General features: G+C 39.5%; 1 protein-coding gene across 1 annotated transcript; it reads right to left on the bottom strand.

Annotated features, from left to right (window-relative positions):
* Window positions 1–2,327: 2,327 nt before the first annotated feature.
* Window positions 2,328–16,211, bottom strand: LOC145946903 (uncharacterized). The gene is made up of 6 exons (XM_083056653.1): window positions 16,187–16,211; window positions 13,592–13,896; window positions 13,101–13,316; window positions 12,530–12,750; window positions 2,707–2,877; window positions 2,328–2,598 (listed from the first exon to the last, which is right to left on the bottom strand). The coding sequence occupies exons 1-6, from the start codon at window positions 16,209–16,211 to the stop codon at window positions 2,328–2,330; spliced, it is 1,209 nt and encodes a 402-aa protein (XP_082912779.1).
* Window positions 16,212–16,722: the final 511 nt, after the last annotated feature.

Raw genomic sequence — 16,722 nt, 5'->3', positions numbered from 1 at the left:
TTCTCTTTCCCTATACCTACTACACCTGCTCCGATCTCTCTACACCTGTTCTCACCTATCTCCCTAATTGCTGACTCACTCCACCTGCACCACTTTACTCTCTTCTCACCGCTCTTTTCCCTTCTCTACCAACTCGCCTGCAATCCCCCGGCTTGCACTCACTCCAGATTCTCACTGACTCACTCTCTCTCACCTCTTCTCCTCCTCCTACCTCTAATAACCACTCAAAACACACTCTCTGACAGCACTCCAACCTTCTATCACGCAACCGGAAACGGAAGTCCGAATATTGTGTTAATATTTTAGCATAAAATAAATGCAAACTTCAAATAAACTTAAAATAAATTTTGTGTAAAATTAACATAGTTTTAATGTAAAAATTAACTAAAAAAATTGTTAATTTTACATTTTATCACCCCCACTTATATTATAAAGTAAAATTAACATTTTTTTCTGTAAATTTTAACAGATAAATCTTGTCACTAATAATACGGAACATATTTATTGTGTAAAATTAAAAATAGATATACATTGTGTTATTTTTACACTTTTTTTTAGTTGTTTTAATAATTTAACATTTGAGTCCAATTAACATAACAGCAATATGTTAAATTAACACATGAATGTGTTAAATATTTAACACAAAAGTTTTAACGGGGTCCGTTTTTAACAAGAAAACACAAATTTTCCAACTGTGTAATAGGGTTATAATAGGAGACGAAATACCTTGCAAATTACGTTAACGAAATGGCTTTTTAAATTGGACCTTTTTATCGCAATATACAATGACTTGCACAAGTTCACAAATGACTTTTGAATTGATGAATTTAATTTCATGTTTGCGTTGGCATAGGTATCAAGTTGCAATCCGTTACGACGACTCATCTATAATTCATTTCTCGGAATAATTTGCATTTTTTTAATTTTGTATAGAATTATCCGCAAGAAAGATTAAATGAAATTTGATTTTCTTATCAATTAAAATCATATTTTGCACGTTTATTTTAAAACTCACACAAATCAAGCTAATGCTCACAAATAATACTCATTATTCAATATCGAAATGGCGTTTTAATTACTGTAAGCGCAGATGAACGGCAGTAAAGAAATTGTTCTAAATCCCTCAGTGAAAAATAAGATAGAATATATTTGGCTCAAGATACAATATAATTTGGCAATGTCAACGGTATTAAATTCGAGCGAGGACTGTTCCTTCCGACAGTTAATCGGCTGTATTTATTTCTTTCGCTTAGACTTCTAGATAATTCTTGACTTTTCGGTTATTGCTTTGTCTTACGACCTCGTCAAGGTAATCGGAGATATTGTTTTTACTTGGCTGTCTCACGAAACAATCCGAGTCGACTTACACTGTTTTTGTTTGCGTCCATATTATAATGCCGAGTTTGTCTCGAGTAAATATAACGGTCGAGACAAGTACTTTTATTATCGATTCGCAATATCTAAGATAAATTATTCACGCGATATTATAATTTAAAATAATTCCGATCCTACATTACTTTGTCGTATCTTTCAATTTTATAGATCTGATGCACAGCATGACAAATCATTATGTAACACGTAACGAATAATTTCACGATACATGCTACAATCGCATGATAACGTATTATCTTCTTCACTTCTTGGAAAATGTACATTCCTATATGATTATGTTTTCTTAAAATACAATTTATAAATATGTAAACAAACATGTGCAACAGATGAATGAAAATGTCTATATATTATTATTTATCAATTTATACACTTAATTATTAATGAAGAATTTTGATTAAAGTAGCCAATCTTTTCTAATCTTTCAATCCCGAAAATAAAAAAACAAGATAAAAATTATATTTTTGACAAAAGTTATAAAATAAACATTAAACTGAGTAAATGGCAATATGAGCCTAGGCGCTGTTAATAGGGCGCAATTTTTTAAAAAATTAAATGTATTATATAAGCATTCAAACGCACATCGTTTATTTAGATCCAAATTATCTTAATAAAATATTCGCGGACGTTTCGGATCCTTCTTAGGGCCATCTTCAGCGCAAAAAAAAATCTTAATACCGAGATTAACATAGAATTTGTAGATGAAGGATATTACAAGACACAACATAAGCAATTGATTATCGCAAAATAATTGTGTAAAATAAATGTAAAAAAAGATACAACACAAATATACAAATAAGCAAATGGCATTAAGACATGTGGTTTTGAAATAGAGAAGCTCTAAATAAGAAGTACTCGTGATATAGTAATTTACATGTTACTATGATCTAATCAGCGTGCAGAGTTAGAGAGTGTGCAAGACTACGTTAGTGCGTCTTTTATTGAAATTCGGTCCCGGAAAAGTGTGACAAACGCAGGCACAGAGATCCGCGTCGGTAATTGCTACCTCGGTGTCCTGGTGAGAGCAGGGTGTCTTTGCTCTTTGTCATCTGCGGCACGATGAGCAATGAGTTCGGTGGAGTCGGCGACACGGTAGAAGTTTGCGGTGAGGTAGCCAGTGTTAGATTGGGTAGCGATTGACCCAGACTCGAATACGATACTTGGACACTCAGCGTGTTCGGCGTCGGTGATTTACTCAATAACGAACGCCTGATTCGGACAATGAGTTTTAATAGAGATGTTATTACAGTCCATTTACTTTGCGATTCATCAATGTGAAATCGCGAAAGTTTGTTGACGTTTCAACATCGCGCTCACCTTATGTGCATGGATCTGTGATTATGCCCGGAACTCGATTCGCCACCTTCCTCCGACGACAACGAACTCGACGCTCGCGGTTGTTCGTTCGTCTCCACGTTTCTGCTCGGATTATAACTGGGTAGAAAGCTGCTACTTCCCTGAGACGCGCCTTCCATCTCCATACTACCGCTAGAAACGCGTTTTATAGGCATTTTAAATACAACAAGACTTCGAGATTTCTTTTTTTTTACTTTTCGAAACATACGAGGTGTGTTCAAAAAGTATCGCGAATTTTGTGTTTTTTCAAAAATTATTTATTTATTCATGAATATCTATTTTGTCCCCTTCAAAGTAATCCCCATGAGATATTATACACTTGTGCCAACGGTTTTTCCAATCTTCGAAGCACTTCAAAAAATCATTTTTTTTTATCTTGTTCAGCTCCTCCTTCGATGCCGTCTTTATCTCGTCAAGCGTAGCGTAACGTCGTCCTTTCATGGGCCTCTTCAGTTTAGGGAACAAGAAAAAGTCACAGGGGGCCAGATCTGGGGAATACGGTGGCTGCGGCATCATTAGTGTGTTGTTTTTGGCCAAAAAGTCGCGCACAAGCAACGATGTGTGAGCAGGGGCGTTATCGTGGTGCAAAAGCCAATTTTTGTTCTTCCACAAATCCGGGCGTTTCTGGCGGATTGCTTCGCGCAAATTGCGCATAACTTGCAGGTAATATTCCTTATTGACCGTTCTACCCTGTGACAAGAACTCATGATGCACCACGCCCCTGCAATCGAAGAAAACTGTAAGCAAAACTTTCACATTCGACCGAACTTGGCGCGCTTTTTTCGGTCTTGGTTCGTGCGGCAGCTTCCATTGAGATGATTGAGCTTTGGTTTCCACGTCATAACCATAAACCCACGATTCGCCACCAGTTATGACCCTCTGGAGCAAATTTGGGTCGTCGCGGACAGAGTCCAACATCTCATTAGCAATGTTCATGCGATGCTGTTTTTGGTCGCAATTGAGCAATTTTGGTACGAATTTCGCGGCGACCCGTCTCATGCCCAAATCATTGATAAAAATCGAATGGCACGAGCCAATCGATATGTCTAGGTCCTCAGCAACTTCTCTAACGGTGATTCGACGATTGGCCAATACCATTTTCTCCACTTCATTAATTTTTTCGTCTGTTGTTGAAGTGCTCGGGCGTCCGGCACGCTCTTCGTCGTTCACATCTTCTCGGCCTTCTGAGAACATTTTGTACCACCGATAAACGTTGCTTCGGTCCAAGGTAGCTTCTCCGTATGCCACAGTCAACATTCGGAATGCATCCGCGCACTTAATTTCGTTTTTCACACAAAATTTGATACAGGTTCTTTGATCCATTTTTTTGAATAGGTTGTTATGCCCTTGTGAGGCACAGGATAGATAAGGGATCGTTACCGAATTAGAACTAGGAAGCTCGGGAACGTCAGGGGGAATTTCACTCCCGTTTGTGGTCTCACAATATATTTAATATAAATAGTCAGTTGTACAAAGTATATGAGCGTCTTGGGATGACGCAAATTAAAGTATGCTTACACAGTTGTTTCGTAGATCACTTGTTCACAATCGTGTCGTGGTTTGGTATTAACGTACTTGCGCTTTACTACAGCTTGACTGGGACCTCGAGAGTTGTCTTAGGGTCCTTTTTATATCTAATAATTGGGTTACTAGTCGCAAGCGAAGGAGGTTAATGGAACGCTTTGCTTGCGATTTTGGTAATTTCTTAATTAGCGCAGTGCTTACTCAGCGTTAGTCTCGTTTTTCGGATTTCGTATGCTTGTCGAAATTCTTATTGCCTCAGCGCTTTTGCAAGCATGCGTCTTACTTATTTTTGTGTAATATATACAAAATAATAATAATTATATTAAGTGATTTTAACAATTATAGTTATAGCTTTTAGGGCTATAACATCCCTCCCCCGTTAGAAAAGAAAACGAGGCACGTAGTTTTCTTAGTTCTATAGCGATATTTACAATGCTTTACAATTTTTGTTCTTACTTCTAATATCGCGTGCTTAGACTACGTTTTAATATTGGTTTTGGTCTTGGTATTGTTGTAGGTTTGTATACGGTTTTCCTGGTTTTTTTTGTTATATAAATTATTATTGCTATTACTACGGTAAGGATTATTCCGTTGGTTGCCATTGGGTATAGAAAGTATTTTTTGGTAAAAAACCTTTGCTCATTGTTTTCCAAGTTATTATTTATCGTGTGTAATTTGGCTCTTAATTCTGTTAATTCAGTTTCGTGTTCTGTGACGTCTGTTAACGTTATATTGTTGTTAGTTTTGAGATCGCGTAATAGTGTTATGTTTAATTCTGGTAGGTACGTTTCCGTTTCTGTTTCGAAAACTGTGTTTCTTGTTTGTATCGTCATTTCTGTGGTTGTCAATTTGCATTTTCCTTGTAGTGTTATTTGTCCCGTATTTCTTATTGTTTCTCTGTACTCATGTTGTCCGTTGCATTGTATAATTACTTGCAGGTCAGTGGTGGTTGAATATAACCAAGTGCCTGGCTGGTGTAATGCGATCCAGACTGCTTTTCTTTCAATAGTTCGCTTTATTTTACAATTGTTATGATACTGTTGTCGCTGTTCGTACATTTGAATTTCGCACGGGGCGTTCGCGTTTATACGGTATATTGGATGTGTCTTTAGACATATATAATCGTAGTTGTTCCTTTTACACTTTTCTAACACGTTTTCTGTTATTAGTACGTATGTTAGCGTTTCCTTATTTAACGCGAGTAGTTCGTTTGTTATTTCTGTGCTTGACATTATCGCGTTATGGTCCGGAATAGGGAGCGCTACTACTCTTATGATATCGTACGTAGGTTTTGTTATTAGCGGAAAATGAAGGATGGTGAAAATTTTTGTTTTATCGCAATATGCGCTTACTGTCATGTATTTTTCTATTTGTAACCAATTCTCGGCATGTATTGAGAACGGGAAATATGAACCTTGCGGTATTTGGTGTACCGCTTCCTTTAAATGCGCGGTTATTATATCTACCGGCATTAATTTTAGTTGTATTGTTTCTTTTTGTATGTGTGTCAGGTAATCTAGTACATTTTCTGCGTCGCGTATTAGTTCTGTAATGACCGCAGTGGTTATCGCAAAATGTTCAGAAATGTCTTCGCGTTCGAAAAATGCCTGTACTTGTTTGCGTAATAGATTTTCGTTTCGTTGAACTATATTTTCTAACGTTTCTATGTGCGCTATCGTTGCGTTTACTACCTTTAATTGGGTTTTTATTGCATGCTGCATCGTTTGTTGGTTGTCGTTTAGTAGCTCGAGTTGTTGGTTGATATGTTCCTCATCTTCTGCGTCCATCGTTCCAAATAATGTTTTCGCTATTGTTCCTATTCCGTTTATTAATCCTCGACGTTTGTTAGTCGGCGGTCTGTAAACCGTTTGGATTTGTGTCATGAGGTTCTTCAGATATTTAGCTTCTTTATTTGTGATGGTCTCGAAGCTAGTACATGCGTCCTTTTGATACTGAACGTGGAACTTCAGTGTGTCGCATTTCAGTTGGTGCTGTTGTACGTATTCTTCTATTTGTTCGTACCTTTGCATTAGTTCTTCTAAGTTTAATTTAATTACAAGTTTCCATGTTCCTTCGGTATAATGTAATTTTCCGATTTTTTCAAAATGTAGGCCTGGGTTGTGAATAAATTCGTGTATTTTATATGGGCGATCCTTGTCGTCGTGGGGCCTTGCGAGTACCTTGCTGTTCCAGCAAGTGAGCATCCTGTAATAATACAGTTCGTTTATGCTTCTATAAATTGTTTGAGTTTATTTGCGTGTATACGTATAGTCTTTCTTCCTTTTTTTATTGTATAATTTACGTCTGAGTTCCTTTCGAGTATGACGTATGGTCCGGTCCATAATGATTCGAGTTTCTTTGATCGTCCTCGTCGTAACGTCTCGTCGTAGACCAGTACCTTGTCGCCTACTCTAAATTTTGTTATTTTTGTTTCTTTATCGTATTGTTGTTTGGCTTTAATTTTCTTATCCTTTAGATGTTCCCTTGCCTGTTGATTGGTAGCTCGTATTCTTTCTCGCATCTCTTGTGCGTAATCGTCGTAATTATATGTTAGCCTTGGGGGTTTCGTTAGTGCAGTCGGTAATTCTGCTTGTCGTCCATATATTAGTTCGAAGGGCGTGTATCCTGTTGCTGTGTGTGGTGTGGTGTTATAAGAAAAAATTGCGAACGGTATCCATTCATCCCAATCGGTTTGGTCTTCGTTAATGTAATGTCGTAGATATTCTGCCAGCGTGCGATGTGATCGTTCTAGTGCGCCGTTGCTTTCAGGGTGATATGCAGTTGTCTGTATTTTGTTTATTTTTAACAGCTTGCATGTATTTTTGAATATTTCACTGAGGAAATTTGTTCCTTGATCTGTAAGGATTTTTTCGGGCGTCCCGTGTTTGAGAACGATTTTTGTAATAAATTCCTTGCTGACCGTGTTCGCTTCTTGGTTTGGGATTGGTACTGCTTCGCTATATTTTGTTAAACTATCTTGGAATGTTAGCAAATATTTGTTTCCCTTCGTGGTTACTGTTAGTGGTCCGACTATATCTAATGCACATTTCTCGAATGGTGCAGTGGGTGTATCTGTTATTATTAAAGGCATTTTAGTTTTTCGTGACAATTTGTTTTTTTGACACGATTCGCATTTAGCTATATATTTCTCGACGTCTTTTGTTATTCCGTGCCAATCGTGTTTTAGGCGAATTCTTTTTAAAGTTCGCTCGACACCTTGATGTCCTCCTATGGGGGCGTCGTGATATTCATGTAATATTTGTTTCCTTTCTTCTTCCGTATAATTTTCAGTATTTTCAGTGCTTGTGTTGTTTACTTCTATTGCATGTATTTTTTGCTCCTTTTCCGATTCGCTTGTATCTCGGATTACATTACGGCTTAATGCGTCAGCGTTTGCGTTCGCTCGACCCGCCTTGTGTATTATTTCGTAATCGTATTCTTCTAACTTGAGCCTCCATCGAATCAGTCTCGATCCGGGGTCGTTGACATTGAATAGCCATATTAGTGGTTTATGATCGGTCACGATTTTGAATTTCGTGCCGTATATGTATGGTCTAAAATGTTTGGCGGCCCATATTATTGCGAGTAGCTCTTTTTCAGTTGTGTTATAATTTTTTTCTGCTCGTGACAAAATTCTGCTTGCGTAAGCAATGGGGCGATCATTACCTATTTTACCTTGCGATAGCACTGCTCCGATAGCGTAATTGGAAGCATCGGTAGTCACTATAAATTCTTGTGCGAAGTCGGGATATTGCAACACTGGCGCAGTCATCAGTTTTTCTTTTAATGTTTCAAAGGCGTTTTGTTGGTCTGTGGTCCACTCGAATTTTTCTGACTTTCTTGTCAGCTTTGTTAATGGCTTGGCGATTTTTGAGAAGTCCTCTATAAATTTTCGATAATATCCGGCAAGGCCTATGAATGACTGTATGTCCTTTACTTTTTCGGGCCTTGGGAATTCTTTTATTGCCGTTAATTTCGAGGGATCTGGCGATATTCCATTTTCTGTTATTATGTGGCCTAGATATATAACTTCCTTTCGTAGGAACTCACATTTATTGGGTTGGAGTTTTAAGTTATTCTTTCGGAGTCGTTGCAGTACTTCCTTGAGTCGTTTATTATGTTCTTCTAGGCTGGCTCCGTATATGACGATGTCATCTAAATAAACTAAGCATTTGAGCCCTTGCATTCCGCTGAGTATGGAGTTCATCAACCGCTGGAAAGTTGCTGGCGCATTTCTTAGTCCGAACGGCATTCGATTAAATTCGTAGTGTCCGTGGGGTGTTGAAAATGCGGTTTTATTTTTGTCTTTTTCGGCCATTGGAATTTGGTGATATCCTGAGGCCAAATCCAGCGTGGTAAAATATTTGGCGTTGCCTAACTGATCTAATATGTCAGTAATATTCGGGAGAGGATATGAATCGCCTATGGTTAGATCGTTCAGTCTTCGGAAGTCTATTACTACTCGAAGTTTAGGTTGTCCGGATGCGTCCATCTTCTTAGGCACAACTAGTAAGGGTGCATTCCACTGACTCATACTCGTCCTTATTATTTTTGCTTTTAGCATCTCGGTTATTTGTTGGCTTACTTCGGTTTTATGTTTTTCGGGTAAGCGATATGGTCTTATATTTACGGGTGAAGTATTACAACGCGTATTTATTTCGTGCTCTATTGTGGTGGTGCACGTTAAGGGTTCCCCTTCTACATGAAATATGTCTTGGTATTCTTCACAGATATTTAAAAGTGCCCTGTGTTCTTCATTGTTTAGATGGTCGGTTCGTAATAATTTGCAAACGCGGTTCTTCCGTGGTTCTTCTAGTTTGGTTAATTTGTCGCTAATTATTGCGTTTATCCCGGTTGTAGTGTCTCGTTCGATTTCTTCGATGGTCACTGTTGGTGTTTCTATTTCGACCTCCTCGTCTGTCGTGTTTATCATACTGATCGGGCAAGTGAAGTCGATCGGTTCTACTAGCGCATTTCCGATGTATATACCGGGGGCGGTTTCTGCTGCTTGAACTATGCCTATTTTGTTTATATTTGTCGTGGCTCTAATTATGGTTTCGCAGCGAGGTTTTAAGATAATCTTGCTAGTGGAGTGTAGGTTTAAGATACCTTTCCCTAGCCTTAACTGTGCTTTCTCGAAATCGCAGACGGTGGAATGTTTTTGTAGGAAGTCGAATCCTAAGATTCCGTCGTTTTCGATGGGCATATCGTCTTTTACCACGTAGAACGCGTGTTTTATTTTATGGTCACCTATCTTGATTGTAGCGTTTATCTTTCCTATGGTGTGTACCTTGTGTCCCGTTATTCCGGTGAGTGAAATATCGTCTTCATGGATTAAAGTATCATCTTTTAATTCCTTTAATTTTATTAATGAAGTGGTTGCTCCTGAGTCGCACATCATTTTTACCCTCCCTTGTTTTGCTTCGCGTATGGGTAGTGTTACTGTAGGTAATCCTGGTTCGCCTTTTATGTGTGCGACGCGGTATTCTAGCGCCCTTTTTGGCGGGTTTTTCTTGTCTTTGCTTTCGTCTTCGCTGCCGCTATTAGAGTCGGTGCTCTGTTTTCGTCGACGATGCGATTCGCGTTGCTCGCGTGTATATTTGGAGTGTGATTTTAGGTCTTCGTCTTGTTTTTTATATCCGCTAATTTTTGGTCGTTCGTTTAATTTCCAACATTCGTTGCGGTTGTGCCCGGATTTCTTGCAATAATTACAGTACTTAATGATCGCGTTTACTTGCGATCGTTTCTCCGGTTTTGGGAGCGCGAACTTGAAGCTACTGCGGCAGTCGCGTCCGTAGTGTCCGTTTTTTCCGCATTTGTGGCATTGAATCCGCGTTGCATGCGGATGCTGCGAATACTTTGATTCGTGCGTTTGCTTATCCGCGGCCCTAGGGGTCTCGAGGAGTTTTTCGTCTTCGCCGGCGCCGGTTATTGCCTCTTGTAGAGTTTTAAAGCGTTGCGCCCGTGCGAGGATTTTAAGGTCATGGCGTAACCCTATTTGGAAATTTATTAGTGCTTGTTCCTTTATGGTTTGCTGTATTCCACATTTATTTTCCGGGGTGTAGCCCTTTCCCTCAGTTATTGAGTCGTATAGTTTCATTGCTAATAGGTCGACGCGTTGACCGAATTCTTGTGTGCTTTCGTTTGGTTGTTGTTTTAGTGAATTGAACTCTAATTGTAGGCTCGTCGTGCTGCGTTTGGATTTATAGCATGACTCTAATTGTTCCTTTAATTCTTCGAATGTTTGAATATCGTGCGTTTCAAAGTCTTGCATGGCTTTTCCGTCTAGTTTTGTGAATAAGACCTCTTGAATTAAGGATTCTTCGTCCTCGGGGTGAATTTTTTTCATGGCGTAAGTACATGCATTTAAAAATTTTTTGAGTTTATGAGGCGTCCCATTGAATTCGGGGATCATGGCGCGTGCTTCCTTTAGGGCCAGATACCTTGAAGGGAGACTTCGTCGGTTCCTCACGTCGTTTCCTGATCTTCCGTACGTATAGGTCGTGTCGAGGTCACGGTCTGTATTTCGCGCATTTTCTAATTGGTGTCGGTTCGACGTTTGTTGTGTCTCTCGGTTATTCGTGGGCTGGTCCCGTATTTGGGTGCGTAATCGGTCTATTTCGTTCCGCATTTCGCGTTGCCCTTGTATGAGTTCAACAAGTAGGTCGTTTTTTGGACTGAAAACTGGACGTCCGGCATCGGCATTACCGTCGATTATTGATCGTAAGCGTTCGATTTCCCTGTCGACATCTTCAGGGGGGGCATTCCGCGTCGGAGGGTTTCGTCTCATGTCGTCCTCGCTTTGCGTGCCTAAAACGCTATCGTCGACTGATACGGGGGAATAGTTTCTCCTAACCGAAATTCGCTCGGAAGACGCGCGATCCGAGGGGCGTCTTCCTTCGTCTAAATTAGAAGGACGTACGTTTTCCTCTATAGGTTCGGCACCTACTTCTGGTGAGCTATCGTCCGAGTAACGTCGATCTAAATTTGTGCGTACGTTATCGCGAATGTCGCGTACCGCTTCCTCGGCTACTTGTACGGGTGTTACGGAACCGAATCTACGATTAAGTTGAGCTGGTCCGCTCCAGAATCGTGGCTTAAATGAGACGCGTTTTTTAGGTCGTTCCGACATTGAGTAACTTCGGGCTTATTTCTCGACGCTAGAGGGGTTTCTCCCTTACAAGAGTATTTTTATAATAGTTAGTTTCGCACTTACAGCAGTAGTGCAGCTCGCATTTTCGATGTATTTCGTATCAGCGGCTGGTGTGGTGGTCCCAGGTTCCGTGGATGCTGTGGCGGTCTGCAGCTTGGCGGTGCTGTCTCGTCAATGGTGGTCCCACGGTGTTGGTCGTCGTTTTTACGGCGATGGCTCTCGGCGTTTCGTACGTTCACTGTTTTATCACTAACGGTGTCAGTTCTCGTGATTGATTTTGTCAACTGATTTTCGGAAGTATTTGTCACTCCTTGTCACAAGACGATCCTTCGGTATATCCCACCGCTGCCACCAAATTATGTTATGCCCTTGTGAGGCACAGGATAGATAAGGGATCGTTACCGAATTAGAACTAGGAAGCTCGGGAACGTCAGGGGGAATTTCACTCCCGTTTGTGGTCTCACAATATATTTAATATAAATAGTCAGTTGTACAAAGTATATGAGCGTCTTGGGATGACGCAAATTAAAGTATGCTTACACAGTTGTTTCGTAGATCACTTGTTCACAATCGTGTCGTGGTTTGGTATTAACGTACTTGCGCTTTACTACAGCTTGACTGGGACCTCGAGAGTTGTCTTAGGGTCCTTTTTATATCTAATAATTGGGTTACTAGTCGCAAGCGAAGGAGGTTAATGGAACGCTTTGCTTGCGATTTTGGTAATTTCTTAATTAGCGCAGTGCTTACTCAGCGTTAGTCTCGTTTTTCGGATTTCGTATGCTTGTCGAAATTCTTATTGCCTCAGCGCTTTTGCAAGCATGCGTCTTACTTATTTTTGTGTAATATATACAAAATAATAATAATTATATTAAGTGATTTTAACAATTATAGTTATAGCTTTTAGGGCTATAACAAGGTAAAAATCGAAGACGATCCAAAACACGTGCAAGCAAAGCAGCTGTCAACAATTAAGTGAACATTCAAAATGGCCGAGCTTGTCGGCATAAGTGAGAGACATGAGTACCAACATAACGCCACAAAAAAATTCGAATATACGTAACCCGCGAAAATTCAAAATTCGCGATACTTTTTGAACACACCTCGTACCTATGACTATGAGCGAGACTGCTAACATGTGAGGCTCTGCTACTGCCACGCGGAGTTCTTGGAAAGGTCCCCTCGCACTCTTCCGTTTCGAAATCGCCGTCGCCCAAAGTACTCGGTTGCCTGCTAACTGGTGCCAGATTCATTACTGGCTCGGCACCGAGCGACGGTGCTTTCATCAATACGAATTGTTGCTGAGCGTGTCTCAAGGATTCCATCCACGACTGAAAAAGCATGTGGTACTGTTAGTTTAAAACAACTTCCGCTCGTAAACTAGAAACCGCATTAGCTAAAATCATGAAGGTTTGCGGTTTCACCGACATCGACCAATTTTAACTTTAAATTTAATTAATTCAATCTTCTCTAGATTATTAAAAAATTGCATTATGTATATACATGTTGTTAGTTACAAAGAAAGATAAAAATTTAATTTCAACTATAATTATATCTAGTTAAGCGACATTAGTGAAGACCGTCGTTAATGAAGGTACACTACAAACGAATCTAAATCGAACGGAACAGTGAATCAACATTCCGCGAACTTTGTCGTAATTCGTGATGTTTGTCGAGTCACCTTGGCTAGTTTCGGGTCACCGGCGCTCAGGATTAAAGCGGCCGAAACTGTCCCGTACTCGTTAAGATAAACCAATCCTATACTGGACGGTTCTTTGACCTCGTGTATTCGTATGCGGTCGACAACATACGGTTGCCTAATGATCTTAAACATTTTTTTCGTTGTAGATTTGCAAATCAATAGCATGTCGGTCAATAATAGTACGTGCACTTCCATCTGTAAAGGATAATTAATAGACCGTAATTTCTTATTTCAACACAGTGAGAATTAAATAATTGCTATCTTTAAGATATAGAAAAAAATTAGCTATAGAAACTACTTCATAAAATAAGTCAAATTACAACAGAATTATTTTCAATTATTTCGCTTATTATTGACAATCATGGATATTCTCTTTTAATCTCATATACTTATATTTCTGAATATAGTTTTATTTTATTCATATAAAAGTAATTTTGATCTGACTAACAATAAATAACATTGTCGCATACTTTGCTGGTGGCGTCTCTGAGTTTCAAATCCCCCTCTCGAAGGAGGGTTCTCAGGCTGCCCTTCGGACACCCGGGCATCGGCGTCGTGGTAATGTCGAGATTGCTGTACAGTTTGATCAGTTTCTCCACCTCCTCATCGAGACCTTTAGATTCCACGACGTCGTAACTCTCTAGACGGGAGGCTGCGCTGTCCAGCTTAGGAGCCTCCTCGTTTTTCCTCAGGGCCGCGTTTACAGACGCCACGAAACCGTCGACGGACCAGTGATGCAAGATTTCACGCGCGACAGCCACTTCGCGACAGTCATCTTGCAGTGGAGGAGGTAGGTCGGCAGCGCAGAGCGCACCGAAAAGATGAGAACCCTTGTCCTTCGAACATTTGTAGAAGAGGACAGGTATATATCTTTTGTCCTTTATTTTCTTTTGATAGAATAGAGCTACGAATTTCGAGCGAATCCGGAATACTGGCGATAGCGAGTAGGCGATGCAACCCAATATGCAAAAAGAAAATATAAAATATAAAAAATATATTTAATATTATAAAATAATATTAATAAAATTAATATATTTTAAACATAAATTAAGTAACTTATATTTAAAATTTTAATTAAAAATAATTATTAATTAATAATAATTATAAGTATATTTTATATATAAAAATCCACTCTTGGCCAATATATACACCTTTCTATTAAAAAAGATTTTTTATCTTTAAAGAAATAATTGTAATAAAATAATATTTTAATTTATAAATATTGTTTAAGATTTTATTCTTTTTATTCCCTATTTATTTTGTACTAATGTACGACGTACATATTGTTGCTCAACGGAAACTGTGAGAAGGTGGTGGTTTCTTCCGTCAAAAAATTTAAAATATTGTATATTGGGAAATGTATTTCAATCATTATATTCGGCTTCCCGACGAGCCGTGTTTACCTTTTTTGCGCGTGTTGATCGTTTTACCGCGCGTCTCGTCTTGTCAAGCAGCTCTCCAATCAGCTGTTTGACACAATAAAATCTAGCGACAGGTTTTTGACATTTATGTCTTCGAAATTCGTCGAGTCAGCTGTAGACCGTTTTACTATAAACATCTCTCGTTTTCGAGCAATTAGCTCTTGATCAGTATATATATTTCGCTTTAACAAATAGTATAAAGTAACGAAAAATATGTGTTGAATTAACGAAGCCCCGAAAAGCTCGTAAGCGAAGTTTTGCAGAAGCTTGGCTTACAGACGACCGATACAAATCTTGGGTATGTAAAGTATCATCTGATAGTAGTCTTTATTTTATTGCAGTGTTACGTCCTGTGGACTGCACGATTCTTTTCTCCTCCCCGATTTACGCAGATTCGCGTTCCGCGAACATATTAATTATAAGACCGAAATTAGTTATAAGAATTAAACGGAGAAAGACAGTGATTGTGAAACAACTCGATCGGTGAGATTACGAAACCTACACTTTGATCAATAAGTCATAGGTAATGTTGAAATATCACGATCGACACACGCTATCAGTAGACCAAAGATCGGAATTAGGAAAGAACTCTTCATACAAGGAAGCAATACGTTGCGCAAAGGGGATTAAACACCGAACGTATGACTATGAGTCACAAGAAAAGAAGACGCCCTTTGCCCTATAGGAAGGGCAGACGAATAGTATAAAAGCAGCGAATCTTCCAAGAATGCTCTCTATTAATTCCGCCTACGTCGTGGCAGTTACACACTTCTGGATCCTCGCATTAAACATATATTTTGTGACCGTCGGGGCTCAACAACCAGCTACCAGTCAACCTACACCTTCGCCCACACCACTCGAAGGAACCATCGATCCTGAAGATCAACCTATAGCTGCCAACCCGCTCACCAAATAATATACAGTGAGTACTTTCATTCTTCTACGATCACGGAAGTGAATAAATCCCCGGAATCGCGACTAAACTTAATAAGTAGTGGAAATCGCTGCCTCGTCGAGCATTGAAACGCGCTCTCCGATTGAAACGAGACGATCAAAAGCCAACGCGAATCCTCAACCGCCTCATAGCACATCAACGTTACACACACACTCATATATAATTGTTTATACATGTCCACAAATTCAAATGTCTAATTCTCCGAATATTATTAAGATTTTATTTTTTTTGAATAAATGATAATTATTTACATTACGCGAATTTAAAGTCTTATTTAAACCCCTGCGTTCCTTCATATATCCCCCGAGATCGCACAAGGTCCTATCCCGCGTAAAAGGGATTTAATTCCCTTACCGAAAAGGACCGACGAACGGACCCCTGAAATAAGCCAGGTAAAAGCGACTATCCAGTCGTTGACCTGCAAAAGGGCCAGACAGTCCGTTCGACCCGAAATCACTCCGATTTCGGGAAAACGCTGTTACGACCTTCGAGCGGCCTTTCCTTCGTGCAGGCCAGGACGTAACATACGTTTAATTGGGGGCTCGTCCGGGATTGAAATGTGCGATCTTTGGGAATAGGAATGAGTAAAGGGACTAGAAGCACAACGGACAAAGACGAAATAGATGAACTTTACAAGACCGCGTTAGAAACACCACACAGAACACACGTGAATCTAAATCAAAATTCACAGCATCTACGCCTCGACACGTACATTTTTTAGGAGATTCTAATTTAACCGAAATAAGTGAATTACCCGACGAATCCGACCAAGTCGAATTTATTGACTCAAAAAATCAGATTTTCAAAATTAATATCGATAATTCTAACGGCGAATCCGGAGGTCCACCAATAAACATGGCTAACGCTAATCCTTTCGCCACTTTAAAATACGCGGTCGAAGCCGTTCCCTTTTTTGACGGTAGTAACACCCCACTAAATTATTTTATTGAGGGATGCGAGGAAGCAAAATCTATGCTCCCTAAAGAGGCAGAGTGTCAATTCGCTAAAATTATAAGAACGCGAATAGTGGGGGAAGCGCGTCGTACTATACAAGATCAAGATTTTAATACCGTAGCTGCATTAACAACGTATTTGAAGAAAATTTACGGTCCCTCCAAAAATGTCTATCAATTACAAGGAGAATTAGGTTGCGTTTATCAGAAAAATAATGAAGATGTCGTCACTTACGCGAATCGGGTTAAACTTCTCGGAAAACAAATACTAG

The sequence above is a fragment of the Prenolepis imparis genome, unplaced genomic scaffold, assembly GCF_030444845.1.
Source record: "Prenolepis imparis isolate NDT839.2.m4 unplaced genomic scaffold, iyPreImpa1.0 SCAF_27, whole genome shotgun sequence".
Classification (NCBI taxonomy): Eukaryota; Metazoa; Arthropoda; class Insecta; order Hymenoptera; family Formicidae; genus Prenolepis; species Prenolepis imparis.
Note: the sequence above shows the minus strand (reverse complement) of the source record. Positions and strands in the feature narration are given on the sequence as shown.